This window comes from Equus asinus, chromosome 11, assembly GCF_041296235.1.
Source record: "Equus asinus isolate D_3611 breed Donkey chromosome 11, EquAss-T2T_v2, whole genome shotgun sequence".
NCBI classification, from domain to species: Eukaryota; Metazoa; Chordata; class Mammalia; order Perissodactyla; family Equidae; genus Equus; species Equus asinus.
In genome coordinates, this window is record NC_091800.1 from 29,285,750 (window position 1) to 29,306,073 (window position 20,324).

At 37.4% G+C, this 20,324-nt stretch overlaps 1 protein-coding gene across 1 annotated transcript in view; it reads right to left on the bottom strand.

The window, feature by feature from the left end:
- Positions 1 to 983: 983 nt before the first annotated feature.
- GTF2F2 (general transcription factor IIF subunit 2) overlaps positions 984 to 20,324 on the bottom strand; it is a 149,707-nt gene continuing 130,366 nt past the window's right edge. Inside the window, exons 7-8 of the mRNA XM_014838875.3 lie at positions 14,813 to 14,956; positions 984 to 1,962 (exon numbers count right to left, since the gene is read on the bottom strand). Coding sequence (XP_014694361.1) covers positions 1,843 to 1,962; positions 14,813 to 14,956 — 264 coding nt within the window. The 3' untranslated portion in view covers positions 984 to 1,842. The remainder of the gene's footprint in view (positions 1,963 to 14,812; positions 14,957 to 20,324) is intronic.

Consider the following 20,324-nt stretch of genomic DNA (forward strand, 5'->3'; position numbering starts at 1 on the left):
AGCAAGAGAGTCCTGAAATAAAAGAATAAGGGACACCGGGTGGAAGGGAGAGACTCCTCCATGACCAATAGCCATATTTTAGTATTAAATAAGAAAGCAATTTCAAAAAATTAATCAGTCTAACACCTAGATTGGCTATCCTACAGAACATATAACAAATGTTTATGAGACTCAAGCAGATATGGTCAGGTGTGACGAGGTAAAAGATAACTAAAATAAGCTAGCTGGAGAAATGAGGTTTACAGAAATACCAGAGCTTCAAATGAGACACACCTCTGCCCTGGAAACTCAATTAGCAGCCACCAAGTTCAATCTGGCAGGCGCTGTCACCACAAAAGCAAAAGGCAGGGGGAGAGGAGACACAAGTCTGTTTCAGGTCATATCATACATCCAAGAAGTCAAGATTTGGGGGAAGACATATGCTATGAACCAAGCACTTGACAGGTATCCAGAATTCTCAGTTCTATACAGATTTATCACACCATTATCCATTTGCTTCCTGACACTGAGCCTCAAGTAACCAGGAACTGGAAGCTAATGGGGATAAGACATTTGGTTCCTGCACCAGAACAAGATAAAATAGGACAACTGGAGGTGGGGTGGAGAATGGAACCACCCTCCTTAATCAGAATTTCATTTTACAGTAGGAACGCAAAGATGAAAATTTTCTTAGTGCAGTGGTAGTCAACCTCAGCATTCTGCTGCTCTGCTGCTAAAAGTCAAATAATACAGAAAAACATCTATGTCAATGGATAGACATTTCCTTGATCTGCTTTCATTACATAACATTTTCTTAAATTTTTGGCATTTGCTACTTCTTGGTTGCAAGCAACAGAAGCAGCTGACAAAATGAACAAGTAAAAAGCAACTTTTCATGGTGTTTGGTTTGCTAAAGATTCTTTTGTTTTGGTGGTCTTGTTTGCAGGTATGATTTTGGATTGCCTAATATATAATATTTTGTGCTAGAAAAAACTTTAACCATAGACACGTATTGCTTTTATTTAAAAGTAGTTAAAAAGAAAGACAAAAGAAACATTTTCATTCCCCAGGAATTGACACTAACCTTTCTGTCTATAAGTATCGGCCTCCCCTCCGACAACCCTCCTTTTGTTTGTCAATATCATTTGTCATACAGTAGTCAACACATGCCTGCTGAATGCACAGTAAAACTCTGGGGCAAAGTCAGTCTTTGAGAAGCTTATAATCTGGACGGGGGAGACATATCTTGAAGTTTTGGAAAAATATTTAATTTTGAATTATTTAAAAAAAATGAAAGAAACACCAATTGACCATGATTTTTTTCCATTTCTCATGTCACTATCACTAGGGTACAATAAACTAATGATGAAAACTGCTATCTTAGCTAAACATAAATGCTCTTTTATTAATATGTGTGAATGTGAAACAAGATCACCTGTTTAAAAAAAAAGACAGCTTTTGACTATTTTCTTGAGCTGTGCCGTTCATTTTGGATCTGTATTACCTCAGCTCCTCAGAGATAAAACAAGGACAGAGAGTCCACATTTAGAAAACATTTCCTAACTTTACATTTTACAAGTTAATATTTAAAAAGAAAAACCCTCTTAGCCACCCAACCCTAACCCTATCATGAATAATCTGGTTTAATAACAAATTAAGTCTATAAATAAATTTGTTCTTTCCTCTCAAAAACCATTTAAGTAACTTTATAAGAATTACTGGTTTAAAAAATTTACCTAGAGAAATTAAAGTACCAGTCTTTTTACCCTGTGACAGACAGTGCTCGAGGACTCGCAGACCGCTGCCGTGTGTTCAGCACATGACCCTTTAGCTGTCATGTTGGTGTGCTGGCTTACACTCTTCTCAATCACTCTTTTCTTCTCCTTGATAATGTCTGTACTCTGGCTTCAGCTCCCATGTGTTTTTGTGGATCCCTTTTACGTTTTGAATACCAATTTCTTTCAAGATTTCCTTCAGGTACAGCTAAAAAACAAAACAAAACAAAAAACCCCAACAGATGAGATTATGAAGGCAGAAAACAAAATTTAAAATAAAATGATATGACAAAGCACATTTATGAGTAATAAAAATTAGGATCCTGAAAGCTCAACAATATTCCTCAGTTCAGTAAACTGCCTTTTGATTCACATATGCAATATAGGATAACGTATTAAATATATGATCATTTGCATTAAAGAGGCTGGAAGTCCTGAATGCCAACAATATGAGAGCTAAAAAAAGGTCTAGATGAAAATACACTAGAAAATTACGTGTGTTCAATGTTTATTAAGGTGACAGAATATACCAAGTGTAACCTGCCCCACGCAGTTCCCAGTCAGATAAGTTTATTCTCGGAACCAGTCCTTTCAGAAGCAGTAGCACATATTAAAAAATGACAAATATTTTGGGGACAATAACATTCTCTGAAGCAAGCACATGACGGGAGTCCAGAATTCTCAGTTCTAAGGTGAGTTCTCATACTTGCTATCAGGCCACTTATCTTTCCTGTGTAATAAGGAAAATTATTATTTGTGTTTACTATTATTTGTATGCTGGCCAAGCTTGCCAAGACAGGGCGAGGGACAAGAAATGATAAGACGACATGCTAAAAACCATGGGGGCTGCAGCTTTCTTGTGCTTGGCTCCTCCGAAGAAAAGAGGTGGGCAATGATGTACAGCAGAACTCTCTATTATGGTATTTTAGGTCCCTGAAAATTCAATAGACATTAACCAAATGATTACTATATTCACGGAAATGATAGCTATGATAAATGTAACACCAAACCCCACCTTTGCTTGCCAATCCCCAAGGCCAAAAAGCATTCCACTATAAACTGACCAATATAAATTACAGTACTTCCTTCTTTGAGACAAGAGAAAAGCTAATTATTTAAAAGTGATTTTTTTTTTTTGCTGCAGAACCAACCAATCCAACAATAATTTTTCTATGTATGCTTCAAAGAACCAGTTACTGTATTACAGTGACTCATCCCATTGATGGAACATATAATTTTTTTAATTTATTGAAATGAGGCACTAATTAGAAAAATGGTTGAGAAGTTCTTACCCAGATGTTTAAGGCAGTGAATGCCCTTCTCAAGTGCGATGCTAAACTATGTGCATCAGAACCTTGTGGGACACCTGTTAAATAAGTCCCGTCTTAGACCTAGTGAATCAAAATCTTCTGGGTCAGGCCTGGGAACCTGCATTTCTGCAAGCCCTTAAGTGACTCCTTTAACTACATTAAAGTTATAGAGCATCTGCTTGAAGGATTCTTCCAGCTCTAATACTCTAGGATCTCTGAGTCCACGTGTTGCTTAGTTCTCCAGGCCTCGCCATTGCTGGAGATTATGCATAACCTACCACCACCTTACATTGACTGGTATAATGCTCAACAGTTTATAAAGTCCTTTTATTTAGGGGTAGTTGTCACCTAGAAACAATAACTGATTATCACTGGAACTACATATGGGTTCCTTGTAAGGCCCTGGATGGCTTAGCCCTCTCACTTGGAAGCCACCTTCCCATTCCAGCAGCCAGACCCCAGCAGGTGGCAGCAATGAACCAAATGAGCCCTGGATTTCCCCAGGAAGAGGCTTGCCTGCCTCCCCCGCCTAGTGCAGCTAGCTTCACTGAAGGACGCATGTGAATGAGTAAGCATAAAGGCTTGAGACATCCAGGTAATATGCACATCTGCCATCTGCTGCTTCAAATTACATTAAAAAATGGGACACTGTTGATAAACTACTTTCTAATTGAACAGGATTCATAAATGGAAAATAATGGTTTGGGCACAGATGATTTTCTGTTTAAGTGCCAAGAATGACATCTTTGTAAAATTCCTAAAGAACGGTTTATTGTGAGACTGGCTAAGACCCTGTGCACAAACACACAACTGTAAATTCATTGCAATGGGTCAAAAATGAAAAGAGCAATTGCCAGGAGCATTTGGGTTGCCTGACAGAAGCTCTCTCGACTTCAAGTCTAGTGTGTTCATTTATAGTCTAGATACAGAATATGAAAAGCCTAAAAAAGGGTTCAAGAGAAAATATTAAGAAAGTCTTAAGTATACAAATTCAGGTGCTTTCATGTGTAGTCCACTCTATTTTGTCAATCTAGTATAATAAGGTTATGGGATATTTTACTTTTTATAAAGATGTCACTCTTTTTTCCTTCTTAACAATAAGAATGGAATGAGATATTCCCAGTGTGTCAATGTGTCAGGTAACAAGATGGGATTAGAGTCACAATATCTAGCCAGGGTACAGATTTTTCCCTTGAGGAGAAAGCAAACTTTTGGAATTTGAGGATGTTCCAAACTGCAAGCTCAGACCCTTTTACTTGGGGCTGGCGTGGTGGCGCAGCAGTTAAGTTTGCACGTTCTGCTTCCCAGCGGCCCGGGGTTTACCGGTTCGGATCCTGGGTGCAGACATGGCACCACTTGGCAAAAGCCATGCTGTGGTAGGCGTCCCACATATAAAGTAGAGGAAGATGGGCATGGATGTTAGCTCAGGGCCAGTCTTCCTCAGCAAAAAGAGGAGGATTGGCAGCAGTTAGCTCAGGGCTAATCTTCCTCAAAAAAAAAAAAAAAAGACCATTTTACTTAAACCAAATGAATTAACTTGACACAAAGCATTAGCAGGGAAAGAAGCAGTGATGATAGGGAAAAATAAGGTCAGAAAATCCCTAAAGGAAAGACACAGGTAGAGAACAGTGAGATCATGTCATTTCTTTGTTTAAAATTTTTCAGTGACTTCCGCTTTGGCCTACAGGTGAAATTCCAGACTCCTTCATAGGCATCCATTCAGGTCTGCCTTTTCCCTTTGGCCTCATCTTCTGATACTTCCCTTTACACATATTTGTCATTTCTGTGTCTACATGCTTCTAGTTTTTTCCATATGCTGTTCCCTGTGCCTGTAATGCTTATCCTTTTCCTCAAATCTGAACTCCTCCCTCATCCTTTAAGACTAAGCACAAATGTCACTTTCCCTAACAGCCTCACCTCTTAGATTTACATTTCACATTGTATGGACTTCAGTGATAGCCCTCATACTCTAATTCTTTACATGTGTCTCTCTCCCATCAAACCATGTGTTCCTGTTAAAGTGCCTGCCTGCACATCACAGAGGCTCAGTACACTTTTGCTGAATGAATGGAGTGTGTCTAAGAGTAAACAAGGGAAGATCACTTAGAAGGTCTTCAGGAGTAAACCATGGTAACTCTAGTTCTGTTCAGTTTTGGAATTGAGGCTCTAATTAACTTATAAGGCAATGACCCAGTTTGAGAAATAAAAGTTCACTGATTAAATTGAATACTTGAATGTGAATGACATTTATTACTAAAATTTGTATTATAATGCTAAAATATTGGAGACAGAGCCTACTGAGGGGGAAATTTTAAAGGTTCTAGTAAGACTGAAGATTAATTAGCAATCTAACTTTCCTTTCTTAAAATTCATATAGTCACACAAATATTTATTTTTAACACCTACTATGTGCCAGGTAGAGGGGCACACAGTCAGTATTCATCCTCACAGAGCTTACAGTTTAAGATTAAGGTGTGTGTGTACGGGAGACAAAGGCATATATGAAAGCAATCAGAAAATAAAACAGAAGCCTAGTAATAAGGTCATATATACAGGATCTTATAGGAGCACTGAGAAGGGGCACCTAACCAAGCCTGAGTCGGGTTACGTTCTTTGAGGATGTATATTTATCATTTGAATTGAATGGCAATTCTGTGCAGAGATCAAGAGAAACTAGTTCTCCTCTTAATTATTCTAAACATTGACTTTCGAATTTAATCTTTTGCCTGACCACCTATATTTTAAACAGAAGAGTCTAGAACTGAGTAGATTATGTCACACAGGATGGGAGAGATTTCTCATTACTGACCATGTGCAGTGCTGCAGAACAAGATCTGAAATTATAAACTGACTTCAGTCTAGCAATTCTTTATCAAAGGGATGTGTGGGAGAGTATTTCCAGCAAGTCTGAATGCAGAGAAAAAAGGAATAGAACATTATGGCTTCCTTGGAAGGAAACGGCAAAGCACACACTGGACCAAAGAGGTTAGGGGATTAGAATGTGGTTTGCATTTGTGGGTAAAGACAAAACTGTGGTGGCCAAATAAAATCTTTAAAAAAAAAATGCGGTGGCCAAAAACCCAGAAATCCACAGATCAAATTCCTAATTTCCCCCCAAGATGAAGACAAACCTCTGTAGAGTCACAAGGCACAGTAGTCTACTATTTTAGTCTTTCTTTTTCTCCTTCCCTTCCTCCCTGCTACCATTTTTCATGTCATCTTTTCCTCTACTGCTCTGCCAACCAAACGGAGGATTTATCTGGATTTCATTTTATCAGGAATTTCAGTGTTAAGCATTATATACACAATAATTAACTATACCTAAATTCCTAGAAATTGATTAAAAAAACATTTATTTTTGACAGACAGCTGATCACCAAGTAATAAAGCTTTAGGTAAACTAATAATATGACCCTACCAGACTTCTAGTCACAAAATTTTCCCAGAAAGGTTGGATAGAATATGCGATACGCAAATCTATACCAAAGATGGCACTGGTGAACACAGTCACCAAAGGGAAATCGCTATATACTTTTTACAAAGTGGTCAGCGGCAAGGGTACTACTAGTTCTGTGATAATTTTAAAGTATCACGTTTATGTGCTTTTTTGGTGACTGACTGTGACTCCTTTAAGCAAGGTCAACAGAACAGAGGACTTATTGATGAAGATGTTAGTGGCTCCAAGGCACAAAATTCTTTCATTAAAAAAATAAACTACATATTAGGCATAAGTGGTAAACAAAGGTAACATATGTTTTGACTTCTTTCGACAGAGAAAACTGTGAACAGGACAGGGAAGGTGATACCGGGGACTCCTCAGGAACGTGGGCCATCTCGGCATCCTTCTCCTCTTTTCCTTCTTCTGGTCTCACCTCTGCTTTCCTACTAGACCCTGCCCCTTGTCTTCCTCTCAGGGTCCCACTGGCTGCTTTCCTCTTTGTAAAACTCTAAGTAGAGAGATGATGGGGAATGAAATGGTCAAAGCATAAAACCTACCCCACTCCCTAGCCTTACCTTATGGCTTAATCCAAATTCTAAAAAGCAATTTATTATTGCATTAATATTTGTGTGCTGATAAATCATCTCCCTTTTAGACTTCACCTGTCTGGCACTGGCAAATGATTCACATTTGCATATTTCAGATAAAGTTTACTTCCTTTGGGCCAAAACTTTTAACTATTTGTTTAAAGATATGCTTTCTAAACTGTATTAGTTTATTTGTATGCTGAATAGAATTTTGGAATACTGCAAGGTCTTCCAATGCTGGGATATGATGATTTCCAACTGGGAAAAAAATACACATATATAGTTAATGTTGAAATGTTAACTAGGAAAATACAGAGATATCAAAAACTTAACAAAAGTGAAAAAATTCCTTTTGAAATTTAAATATGAATTATTGCATTTAGACGCACGGCAACTATCTGTTAGTGCATGTGGTGTGAGGTATAGTTTTGAACGTACAAAAATAAGATATCAATTGGCACAGTTATTATTAGTCTACTTGAAAATATTGTAGAAATTAAATGACAAGCAATGAGACTGTTGGTATATATTTTACCAATAGAGAATTTTCAGTAAACTAACTAGCATTGTAACAATGATGAAGCATTATTCATCCTTAAAATATTTAGAACAGAGAGTAAAATTTTACTTTAGGGCAATAGTAGATAAAAGTTTTTGCTGGTTAAGGATTAAAAAAGGATTGATGATAATCTGGCAGTTCCTCAGGTTAAACAGAGTTACCACGTGACCCAACAATTCCACTCCCAAGAGAAATAAAACATCTTCAAACAAAAACTTCTACATGAACGTTCACAGTAGCTTTATTCATAATACTCAAGAAGTGGAAACAACTTAAATGTCCATGCATGAGTGAATGGCTAAACAAAATGTTGTCTGTCCATATAATGGATATATATGGATGTATAAAGTACACAATTTGGCAATAAAAAGGAATGAAGTACTGATACATGCCACAACATGGATGAAAACATTATGCCTAAATGAAAGCAGCCAGTCATAAGAGACCATATATGATATGATCCATTTATATGAAACATTCAGAATAGGGAAATCTATATAGAGACAGGAAGTAGGTTAGTGGTTGCCTAAGGTGGGGAGAGGGGGAGAAAGGAGAGTGATTGCTAATAAGTATGGGGTTTCTTTTTGGGGTGAAGAAAATGTTCTAAAATTGACTGTGGTGATAGCTGAACAACTCTGTGAATATATTAAAAGCCACTGAACTGTAACTTAATAAAGGTTTTAAATTGGGGACGGGGGGAAGGAGACCTCTCTCATAAAAACAAATGAAGATAACACTGTTTTTTATTACCAAATCATCATGGGTAAAGTAACATTTCCAATAAAAAGGGAACTCTGTGTATCAGTCCATATGTACTGCAAAATATGATGCAATTAGAATATCTGTCTTGGGACACTCGAGAGGGAAGGATGGCTCTGAAATGCTGCAATTCAGAACTGAAGAAGGCCAGCCAGGCTGGCACTACAAGGTCTTCTGCCCAGAGGCTTATCCTCTGGCATCTCAATTCTCCTGCTGAGACAGAGAGGCTGAGAGGCTTCAAGTAATGTTTTCTCTAATGCGGACACCAATGCAAAGAAAATGATTTCCTTCCTGAGACAATTTCCATAAGGATGGTAAGCTGGAAAAACAAGTCCTTCTAGCTTGTTCAGGGACTAAATGAAGAAATCAGGAAATAAGCTTAAAAACGTACTTTATCTCCCTTTAAAGTCAAATAGGACTGGAAGGGTGGGGAAGGAGATTTTATAGAAAATGGCAATTTTCAGATTAAATATAAATTTTGTGGCCTATTGCTTAATTAAAAATTCTATGTAAATTTTGTATATAAATAAATGCCCAAATTGTTTACTGGATGCCTGTCAGATACTGCTTTTATCTTTGTAACATCTCACGTAAAATCTGGACTTAACTGGTTATATTGGTAAATTCCCCACAAATTTTACCTCATTCAGAAATAAAAAAAAAAAAAAAAAAGGCTGAAACAAACCATATAAGAGGGAAAACGTTACCATTCTATACAAAACTTGGTAGTAGACCTACTAGTTATTAGAACCTTCTATTCATAAGGAAAGTATTAAAATTTTATAAATGTTTAAATTTCATCCATTTATAGTCCACATGGTTAATAATTTATTTTAGTATGACATTTCAGATCCTAAAACTTTTAATTAAGCCTCCACTTCATAAGTTAGCAAATGATTATTTTTTTAAAACAGAAGTCTCACAAAGGGCTGTCATTAATTAATATGCTCTGTTGAAAAACTCGTGGTCTTTTTAGTTTTAGTAGAACCATTCTAAAATAAAAACTGCCAGTTATAGGAAAAATGAAGGAAGAAATAAAAGGGAATAAGTGAACAGAAAGAAAATGATAAAGATTTAGGAAAAACAAGCAATCAAGTAAAAAATGGAACGTATATGCCAGAACAAAACATTACAATGAAATAACACTTATTAAGTAGTAAATTTGGGAATAAGCTTCAAACATTACAGACAGCTATTTTTATTTTGAATTAGGAACTGAATGAGCACAGAAGCTTAGATTCCATTATCAATGTACCTATCTTAGATTAATTACGATGATTAATTATGATTCTTAATAATATAGAAATTAGAAGGAAGCCTTCCTGAGAGAGAAATTAGTGTTTTTTTTTTTCATTAAAAAGTAGCTCCTATTGTCAGAAAAACATGTTCCTTGTTTGTCTACAGATATATACATGTGTCTGAATATAGAAGGGGCAATGTGATAAGTGATATTCCTAGACTGAAGTCAGGACAACTGGGTTTGAGCCACTAGTCAACTCCTTTCTCTGGGTCTACAAGTTAGACTAGATAACCTCTAAGATCTCTTTTACCTTTAAGATCCTGATCAGATATATATATATATATATATATATATATATATATTTACACATACACACAATATAGCACGGAGAGGAAATAGGAATACAGGCGTCTGGCTTGAGCAAGCTGGGAAATGGTGGTGTCACTTAGTGAAATGGGGAAGTCTGGGGAGGCTTTGGAGGAGCGCAGAAATCAAGGTTCTGTTTTGAACATACTAAATTTGAGATTACAATCCGATTAACACTGATTCGGTGCTAAGTGTACCAGGCAGTGTGGCACAAAGATGGGAGAGGCAGTGGGCCCTGGCTGGCAAAGTACTCCTACCCCATCCTCTTGGTTCAGGAAGGTACACATGACTCCTACCAGGTCAATTAAAATCTTCCCCGGGGCTTTTATTGGAACACTAAGAATAGATATTCTCTTTTTCTTAGGGGTTGCTAGCTGCGAGGTGCTTCAGGAAGCCATTTTGGCCACCATATGGCAAGATCTCACCTAAGAATAAAGACAACACAACAACAGGAGCACTGGTAGAAGGTGCTGTGATAGACAACAGTGTGTTAGGGCTCAAAGTGGTCCTGGCAGTTCGGTGTTTCGAAGGGAGCAATTAGATAAAGTTTCTAATGGTTTGTATTTTTTAAGGAAATGCTGTATATGCTTCTATTTTACAGATATAATAAAATATGAAGAAAGACTAGACGTAACACATTCCAGGTGAAAGATCAAAGATTGCCAGAGGAGAAATAATAGGCTTCCTCTGAGATTTCATTTTAAATGGGAAAAGAAGCCAGAATTTAAACTGTATGAAAGCATCCCCTTAAATGAACACCGGGTTCCCGACTTTACATCAGTTACCAGAGCCTGACCTTTTAAATTGGCTTGTTTGTTCTTGACGAGAAACTTTTAACTCTTGGATTGCTTATTCAGGTCACACACTGGCGAATGAGAGAAAAAGACTGGCCCTAAGGACAGTCTCTCTAATCAGTAATTTCGCTTACAGAAGTGAAGGTTTTTAGGAAGAAGAATAAAGAAAGAAAGGAACTAGCAAAACAAATAGTTCATATTCACTCAGAATATGTCAAAAATGACATTCTAAAGGTCAGAAAGCAGACGGCAACTTAAGAATATAGTACTAGTGTTAATGACAAAGAGGATGTGTTAAAGTGATAGTTCATGGTTAGAAGCTTGTTATCAAAAGTGGCACTGGGGGCCATGAGAAAATGAGAGAATGTCATTAAATGCATATACTCAAGAAGTGATCAACATGAACAAGATCTCTTTATTTCTTTTCCTTCCTTTTACACAGGGCTCAAAAATCAGTTTAATGCTACTACTACTAATAAATATTAGTAAAATACATTCCAGTTGGCAATGCAACTTTCATGAACATTAATTATTTACAAGGCTCCTGTAAACTAGGTATTATTTTAAACCTATTTACATATTATAATTTTATAATATTATAAACATTTAATTTGAACATATTGGTAAATTTTATATTAAGTATGTCATTTGTTGAGTAAATTAAATATTAAATAAATAATGTATTAAACATTGAATGTATTTAAGCATCTTGTCCAGGACTGTTTGGCTAACTGGCAGGGCTGGACATGAACTGAGATCCCATTACTCTAAATCCAGTGCTCTTTCCATCATACCAGGAAGCCCCTTTCCTGGATCATTGATCTTTATGCTACACTGGGTTCCTCCATTCTCTTGTTATTGCTGAGACTAAAACCAAATTAGTAAGGTTGTACTGATGACCATTAGTACAGACTCGCTTATGTCCTGTGGACTTCTTAAAGAGGATAGTTACCTCCATGGAGAGCTGGGCTTTGGCCACTTTCTTTCTAGGTCAATGGGCTTTGCCAATTCAGTTCAAATGTGAGACGGAGGTGGACAGAAGGAGAGGAAATATGAGAGGGACAGAATCACAGATTTAGAGCTAGAAGGGATCATGAAGATTACCCAGTCCAACTCCCTCAGTTTTAGGAATGGAAGTGATTTCTCCAGATCCTACTGAGATAAATGGCACGACTGGAACCCATCCTGACCACTTCCTGCCCTCTCCTCTAGGCAAAGATAACTGTAGCCCTGGCATTCCACACTTTCTTGAGACTGGCTCTTTGTCCCCTACTCCTGCCATAAATGACATGAGGCCTGTCAAAATCCACCTGAGGAAAATACAGTTTTCCTTAGATACTGAGAATGTGATCATTTCCTTTGTTCAAATCAATTCATCTAATATTTATTGAATTTCTACTACGTTTGTGTTGTAGAACGCATAAATATTTAGGGATATGAATAATATACAACCCTGCCTTCAAGAACCTTATGTTTGTTGAGGCAATTTAGTCTCTATATAATAAAACCGTTATAAAATACTTTAGTTTCTAATTGGTGTTCTCATGCTCTTTGAGGTTCCTAGGCCCTCTGTGAGCATCTGATATAAACTATGGAGATGCTCTCCAGAAAAATTCACACATTTTTGCACATATTCAGGAGATTATTGGACCTCCCAAAGTCCATGAATTAAAAGCAGCTCTATTATAAGAGAATCACTGAGTACCAACGAATAAAAATTATCTGAAGAACCAAAATTGAGAGAAATACTAGTTATCCCTTTTCTCTGATGCAAAATAAACAAACCTTAAAAACAATATGTCATCCATGTTAAGGCAAAGAAATTTCTTTCCTTAGTATCATCTGAATGTCCCTCTACAAATGCTTATTTTCCCATATATAATTTTTGTGTGAGTGTTATTCCATGAGAACATAATGTTTACATTCAGAATTTCTGAAATGGCCTTTCCATACACACACACACACACACACACATATATATATATATATATATATAAAAAACACAAGAAGAAACTTCATTAAAACCAGAAGAAACACAGCCTAGCTAATGAATTATTCTATTTCAAATTTTTTATGTAGCTTGGAATGCCATTTCTAAGGCTTTGATGCTGAAGGAATGAAGTCATTAAGAGGAGTTGATATTACTGCAGCATGAGCACTTTCCTCTTCTCTATTTAAAAAAAGTATTTAGGGGCCAGCCCAGTGCGCATGTTCTGCTTTGGTGGCCCAGGGTTCGCCGGTTCGGATCGCGGGTGTGCACATAGCACCGCTTGGCACGCCATGCTGTGGTAGGCGTCCACATATAAAGTGGAGGAAGATAGGCACAGATGTTAGCTCAAGGCCAGTCTTCTTCAGCAAAAATAGGAGGATTCACAGCAGATGTTAGCTCAGGGCTAATCTTCCTCAAAATAAATAAATAAAAATAAATAAAGTATTTAGATCTTTAGGAATTAACTTCTTAATGAAAAAGTGAAAGGTTGAAGTGTAACAGTAAAGAAATGTCTGCAGAAGTGGGAAACTGCAATCAATACTGAAGTTTCATTAATCATTTCCTAAAGCTTTGAATAAATCAGAAAAAAATACACCACACCCTTTAATAAATAGTTATTTGGTTATGTTAAAACGTTTTTGAAAACTGATCATCTTGTTACATATGCTGAAGCAAGCAAATGGAGCCATTAGAATTAACATATTCCTGAGTATACCAGCAAAGTGAACAAAATGATAAAGAAAACTAGATAAAAGGACAGAAAATAAAAGGGTTCCCCTTTAATTTTTTTTTCTTTTTTTTGGGGCTGAGGAAGATTTGCCCCGAGCTAACATCTGTGCCAGTCTTCCTGTATTTTGTATGTGGGTCGCCACCACAGCATGGCCACTGATGAGAGGTGTAAGTCTGCACCCAGGAACCAAACCTGGGCCGCTGAAGCGGAGAGTGCCGAACTTAACCACTAGGCCACATGGCCAGGCCCTCATTTAAGTTTTTAAAATCTGTAAGTAAATACAGTTATAAATCAATTTGATACTTTGCTAACATTAGGTGTGAGAAAGTTACATGGAAGGAAATGTGACTTACAGGCTGGAGAAAGGAGTTGGACCTCTTACTTGCTATCAGCATTTGAAATGGATTAGAAATATAAATTATTAGCAAATAGGCACAAAAGTCTGGAGAAATGATAAAAAATGAGTAATTATAGAACAAACTTTCTAAAACATCAATTTATTAAATTTTTCCTTAAAAAATGAAGTATAGGCCAACCCAACTACAATCTCAACAAGCACTGTGAGGCAGCACAGCTCAAGTTTAAAAGGACGTAATATGAGGGCTAGGGTAGATTCTGATTAAAAACAAATCAGTTAGAGAATAGCCCACAAGACAGGGATAAACTCTCTTACCAGGACAGACCAGGATGACTCTTAAAAGAATGGGATTCTTCTATGAGGCACATTTAAAAAAAAAAAAAAACAATGGAGTTGAGCTTTTTTAGAGGGAGCTAGGGAAACGAAAGACTAGAAATGATATAAACAAAGACTTCAGGCTTAATGTCAAGGATTAGTCAAGTGGAAGATAAATTCATCTTTTTTTCATATGGAACTATTAATACTAAATGTATTTGAAATCTAAAATAATGAAGTTGATGTTACAAAAAGACAAAAAACTTCATTAAGACATCTTTTCTGAGTGTTGAAATAAAACCTGACATTAGTATAGGTACATGTGAACTTATTCATATAGTTACGTGCGCATAATGATGTTTTGGTCAACAACGGACCACATATATGATGTGGTCCCATAAGATTAGTACCACACAGCCTACATGTCTAGTAGCCTATACCATCTAGGTAAGTACACTCTATGATGTTTGAACAACAACGAAATTGCCTAACAATGCATTTCTCAGAATGTATCCCCATCGTAAAGCAATGCTGACTGTGTATGATACACTTCTCTTCAGTAATGCCGGAAGAAGGAAATATTTAAAGGGTCAATGAGAGCATATACATACCACAGGCTGTTTTGTGATGTCCACTAAGTCCTTAAGATTATAATATTGATGTTTCTCAAAAGCCGAAAACAGCATGTCTAAAACGTGTTGTTTATCAGCTCGAGCTCGTTTTCCATCTTCTTTCTTTTTCCTTTCATATTCAATCTATGTGCAAAAAGCAAAAGAAATAAAGGCATCAATTTAACACGCTCACTCTGAAACACAGGCATTCTCTTTTTAGATATCCAAATAACCATTAGATTTTAAGCAAGGCAGCAGGTTAAAAAGCAGTGGTCCAGAACCTAGGGTCCTCATTGCTCCCAGAGCTCCTCAGATCTTTAAGGCTCTAAGAAGGTATCAATGCCAATCTGTAAACCATTCTCAGTATTTCCTAAAGCTTTATGTAATGTGCCCATTTCCCCCAAAAAAGGCTTTCTCTGCCAAAATTATATCAAATCAGTGTGGCTACCGGTTAGCTTGACTGATTGGAAAGTCTAACTTGCAGTTCTTCTGTTTTCAATTCTCCAAAATATAGTAAGTTTATCTAACAGATACAGTTTGGTAGGTAACATCTTTCAAAATTGGGGTTTTGAGGGGCAGGCAGAGGGCTGAGAGACTGGCAGATCACAGAACAGGTTCTCTAGGAACTGAAAGTTTGGGAAGCTTTGGTAAAAATGAATGAACATGGGCAGTGACGGGTGGCCTTTTCTCCTCCCAACTCTGCGTGACCTTCTTGAACTTTTCTTCTCCTATAAAATGAAGTAAACCATGGCACTAAGGGAATGTACAAACTCTCTCCCAGTGTTACCATCTCCAGGGACGTGTTCATTTGTAAAAAATTACCTCTTTATCGAAAACATGCAACTCATATTCTTTCATTTCAGTTGATTAAGCTTTTGATTTTTTAAGAAACACTTTATTTTGATAAAACATCAGGAACTTGCTGGAGGAAATATATGTAAACTGCAGCAGCCCACCTGGTAAACAAAGCATCAGCAGGCTGGGTGAAAACTGCCAGAGAACAGTCTCTTGGGCATCAATGGACTAGGGACTCGCTTCAAAAATAATAAAATGTATTCCAAAACTTACAACTAAATTATTGCATAAATTTCAGCTTCACATAGTTAGGCTTACTCCCTGTATTTTAACACTAGAGATTTGTTATCAGAAAGATAAAATTTAGTTTCCACTGATGTTAAGAGTAAAAATATATCTTATATGTAATCAGAGGCTTTCAAATTAGTGGCAACAGGTAACTGACAACAATGAGTCTCTGTCTTTCAATTAAACGAAATTAGGAGCTAGACAAGGAGAAAGAACCAACAATCATCTTAATTTTTTTGATATGTACACCTCAGGGAGTAAAACACTAAATCCCTTCATCTCAGGGGATGGGGGAATGAGATTGATGATGTATGAGGGGAAACTTGCAACAAGCAGCAAATAAGCTAAAGAGATCTAATGAACAGTATAATGAATATAGACTACACTATTGCACTATAATTATGTAATGTGATAAATACTGCTACAATGAAAATCACATTATAATATATAAATCTATCAAAGTAACATATTGTACACCTCAAATTTACAGAATGACATATTTCAAATTTATTCAATTAAAAAAAATCCCTTCATCATATGGTTGGCATTGCACTAAGATATCGGGCAAATAAGATAGTTTCTCGCAAAAGGTATCCCTTTCTTAGGGCTCATGTATTAAGAGTATCTAGAGGGCCTTGAGCATTTTAAATGTAGTAATAGTAGAGTACAGAGCTACCCAGGACAAGATCATGATGCTGAAAAAAATGCAAATGCATGACACAGACCATATTGCTGGGAAGGAATGAAATTCAGCTGTCTCAAGATTTTCTGGGTAGGAAGAGCATGAAAGAACACAACTATGGGTAGCTAAAAAGGATTCACTAGAAAAGAGCAGAGAGACCAGAAGAGCTAGAAGCAAGACTGTAGAGGGGAGCGATCAGAAAAACCTAGGACCATGGAGAAATCCAAGTCTTCCCAATGTGGGGAAGATGGAAAAAGAGAAGAAAAAATGAACGTAAGGACAAAGGCAGAAGTACAGAGTCTGCCCCAATTCAGCAAGAAAGGAGGCTGTAAGAGATAGCAAAAACTCAAAAACAGGAACCTGAGGTCCACTCACGAAAGAATTTTCTTTCTCTAGGGTCAAAAGAAGACTAGAACTAAGAGAATGGCTGTATGATGGAGAAAGCAAGCATGATAGACCAGGAAAAACACACAAATCCAGGCAAGACGGTCTTTGGATTAAAAAGAAGAATGATATCATGGAATGCCTTAAGGGATTAATATTTTAAGCTAGCTTTGCTGACCAATGACTAAAATATATTTTCCCTGTTTACAATTATACTTAGTTTCCATCCTGAAATCCCCTCCCACTGTTGAACTGAGTTTGAACAGGTTAACATTTTGTATTGTGATGGACAGTCCAGAAAGTGGACTGTTAACAAAGTAGGAAAAAGTGTGGACCAGGGAATGACGCTGTTATAACTCTTTACTATGGTCAAGTGTGGGATAAGAAAAACCTAACCTGGGATCTAGAAAAGAGAGGGAGACAGAATCAGACAAAGGAGGGGTGGAGAAAGCCTATTCCCTTCCCACAGGCTTGAGTGGATGTGGGATTTCATTTAGCCAAAGGCCACTGGTCCTCAGAAAGAACAATACAAAGGAAGTGGGGCCCTAGCAAAAGACCAGTGCTAGGCTTTTGTAGCCAGCCCTGGCTTAACCACCAGCCAACCCTTCTGGTTAAGATTCAGTGAGCGCCGAGGCCCAGGGCTGGTTTCTCAGTCAGGGAACCACACCCACCCATCTGTCAGGTTGTCATACTGCAGTGGCTGCATGTTGCTGGGATGCTGAAAGTGATGCCACCGGTATTCCAAATACCAGCAGGGTCACCCATGGTGGACAGGTTTCAGCAGAGCTTCCAGACTATGACAGACTAGTAAGAAGGACCTGGCCACCCACTTCCGAAAAAACTGGCATGAAAACCCTGTAATAGCAGTGGAGCATTGTCTGATACAGTCTTGGAAGGTGAGAGGATGGTGCAAAAAAGATCGGGCAGGGCTCTGTTCTGCTGTGTGCAGGGTTGCTAGGCGTTGGAATTGACTTGACACCACTAACAAAAAACAAAAGCCTTTGTATTCTCTGTATGGAGCCACAGTTACACGATATTCTGTCTGCCTTCCCTACCCAGCTTTAAATTATGCTGAAAGAAAATGGAAAAAATTAAATTCAGGAAATAGGAAAGAGGAGAAGTGAAGGTATTTTCAGCTTCCACCCTTACGAATCTCTCTGTTGGGTAAAATGAGTGGAGAAGCTAGGAAGATTAAGAGGAAGAATGTTTTCAAATAAAGAAACCTACAGGTAAGGGTATAAAGTCAACTTACAAAAATCAGTTGCTTTTCTATACTCCAATAATGAACTTACAGAAAGAGAACTCAAGAATACAATTCTATTTGCAATTGCAACTAAAAAAATAAAGTACCTAGGAATAAACTTAACCAAGGAGGTGAAGGACTCATACAATGAAAACTGTAAGATATTACTAACAGAAATTGATAATGACTTAAAGAGATGGAAAGAGATTCCTTGCTTACGGATTGGAAAAATAAACATGGTTAAAATGTCCATACTACCCAAAGCAATCTATAGATTCAATGCAATCCCTATCAGAATCCCAACGACATTCTTCATGGAAATAGAGCAAAGAATACTAAAATCCATATGGGGCAATCAAAGACCCCGAATTGCTAAGGCAATCCTGAGAAAAAAGAACAAAGCTGAAGGCATCACAATTCCTGACTTCAAAATGTACTACAAAGCCATAGTGACCAAAACACCATGGTACTAGTACAAAAACAGGCACACAGATCAATGGAACAGAACTGAAAGCCCAGAAATAAAACCACACATCTACGGACAGATAATCTTCAACAAAGATGCCAAGAACATATAATTGAGAAAAGATAGTCTCTTAAATAAATGGTGTTGGGAAAACTGGACAGCCACATGCAAAAAAGAATGAAGGTAGACCACTATCTCACACCATACACAAAAATACACTCAAAATGGATCAAAGACTTGAAGATACGTCCAGAAACTATAAAACTCCTGGAAGATAATATTGGTAGTACACTCTTTGACACTGAACTAAAAAGGATCTTTTCAAATACCTTGTCCTCTCAGACAAGGGAAACAATAGAAAAAATAAACAAGTGGGAATTCATCAGACTAAAGAGCTTCTGCAATGCAAAAGAAACTAGAATCAAAACAAAGAGACAACCCACCAATTGGGAGAAAATATTTGCAAATCATATATCTGACAAGGGGTTAATCTCCATAATATATAAGGAACTCACACAAATGAACAATAAGAAAGCAAACAACCTAATCAAAAAGTGGGCAGAGGAGATGAACATTTTTCCAAAGAAGATATACAGATAGCCAATAAACACATGAAAAGATGTTCAACATTACTAATCATTAGGGAAATGCAAACCAAAACTACACTAAGACACCACCTTACGCCTGTTAAAATGGCTATAATCACTAAGACTAAAAATATCAAATGTTCGAGAGGGTGTGGAGAGAAGGGAACCCTCACACACTGCTAGTGGGAATGCAAACTGGTGCAACCACTATGGAAAACCGTATAGAGAGTCCTCAAAAAACTAAAAATAGAACTACCATATGACCCACTTCTGGATATCTACCAAAACAATTTTTTTTTGGTTTTGGGTTTTTTTGAGGAAGATTAGCCCTGAGCTAACATCTGCTGCCAATCATCCTCTTTTCGCTGAGGAAGATTGGCCCTGAGCTAACATCCGTGCCCATCTTTCTCTACTTTATATGTGGGATGCCTGCCACAGCATGGCTTGCCAAGCAGTGCCATGTCTGCACCCAGGATCTGAACCAGCAAACCCCAGGCTGCCGAAGCGGAATGTGCGCACTTAACCATTGTGCCACCAGGCCTGCCCCTACCCAAACAATTTGAAATCAACAATCCAAAGTAACATATGCACCCCTATGTTCATTGCAGCACTATTCACAATAGCCAAGACATGGAAGCAACCCAAGTACCCATCGAAAGATGACTGGATAAAGAAGATGTGGTGTAACGTACAATGGAATACTACTCAGCCAGAAAAAAAAGACAAATTCATCTCATTTGCAATAACATGGAAGGACCTAGAGGGAATTATGCTAAGCGAAATAAGCCAGTCTGAGAAAGACAAACACCAGATGATTTCACTCACATGTGGAATATAAACAAGGACTGAGACACAGAAAACAGTTCACTGGTTACCAGGGGAAGGGGGGTAGGGGGGCCATAAAGGGTGAAGGGGAGCACTTATGTGGTGACAGTCAAGAAATAATTTACAACTGAAATCTCATATTGATGTAAACTATTATGAACTCAATAAAAATATTAAAAAAAAAAAAAAAAAGAAACCTGTAGGTAAAGCAAGATGGCCCACTGCAGAGAGGCCACACATGC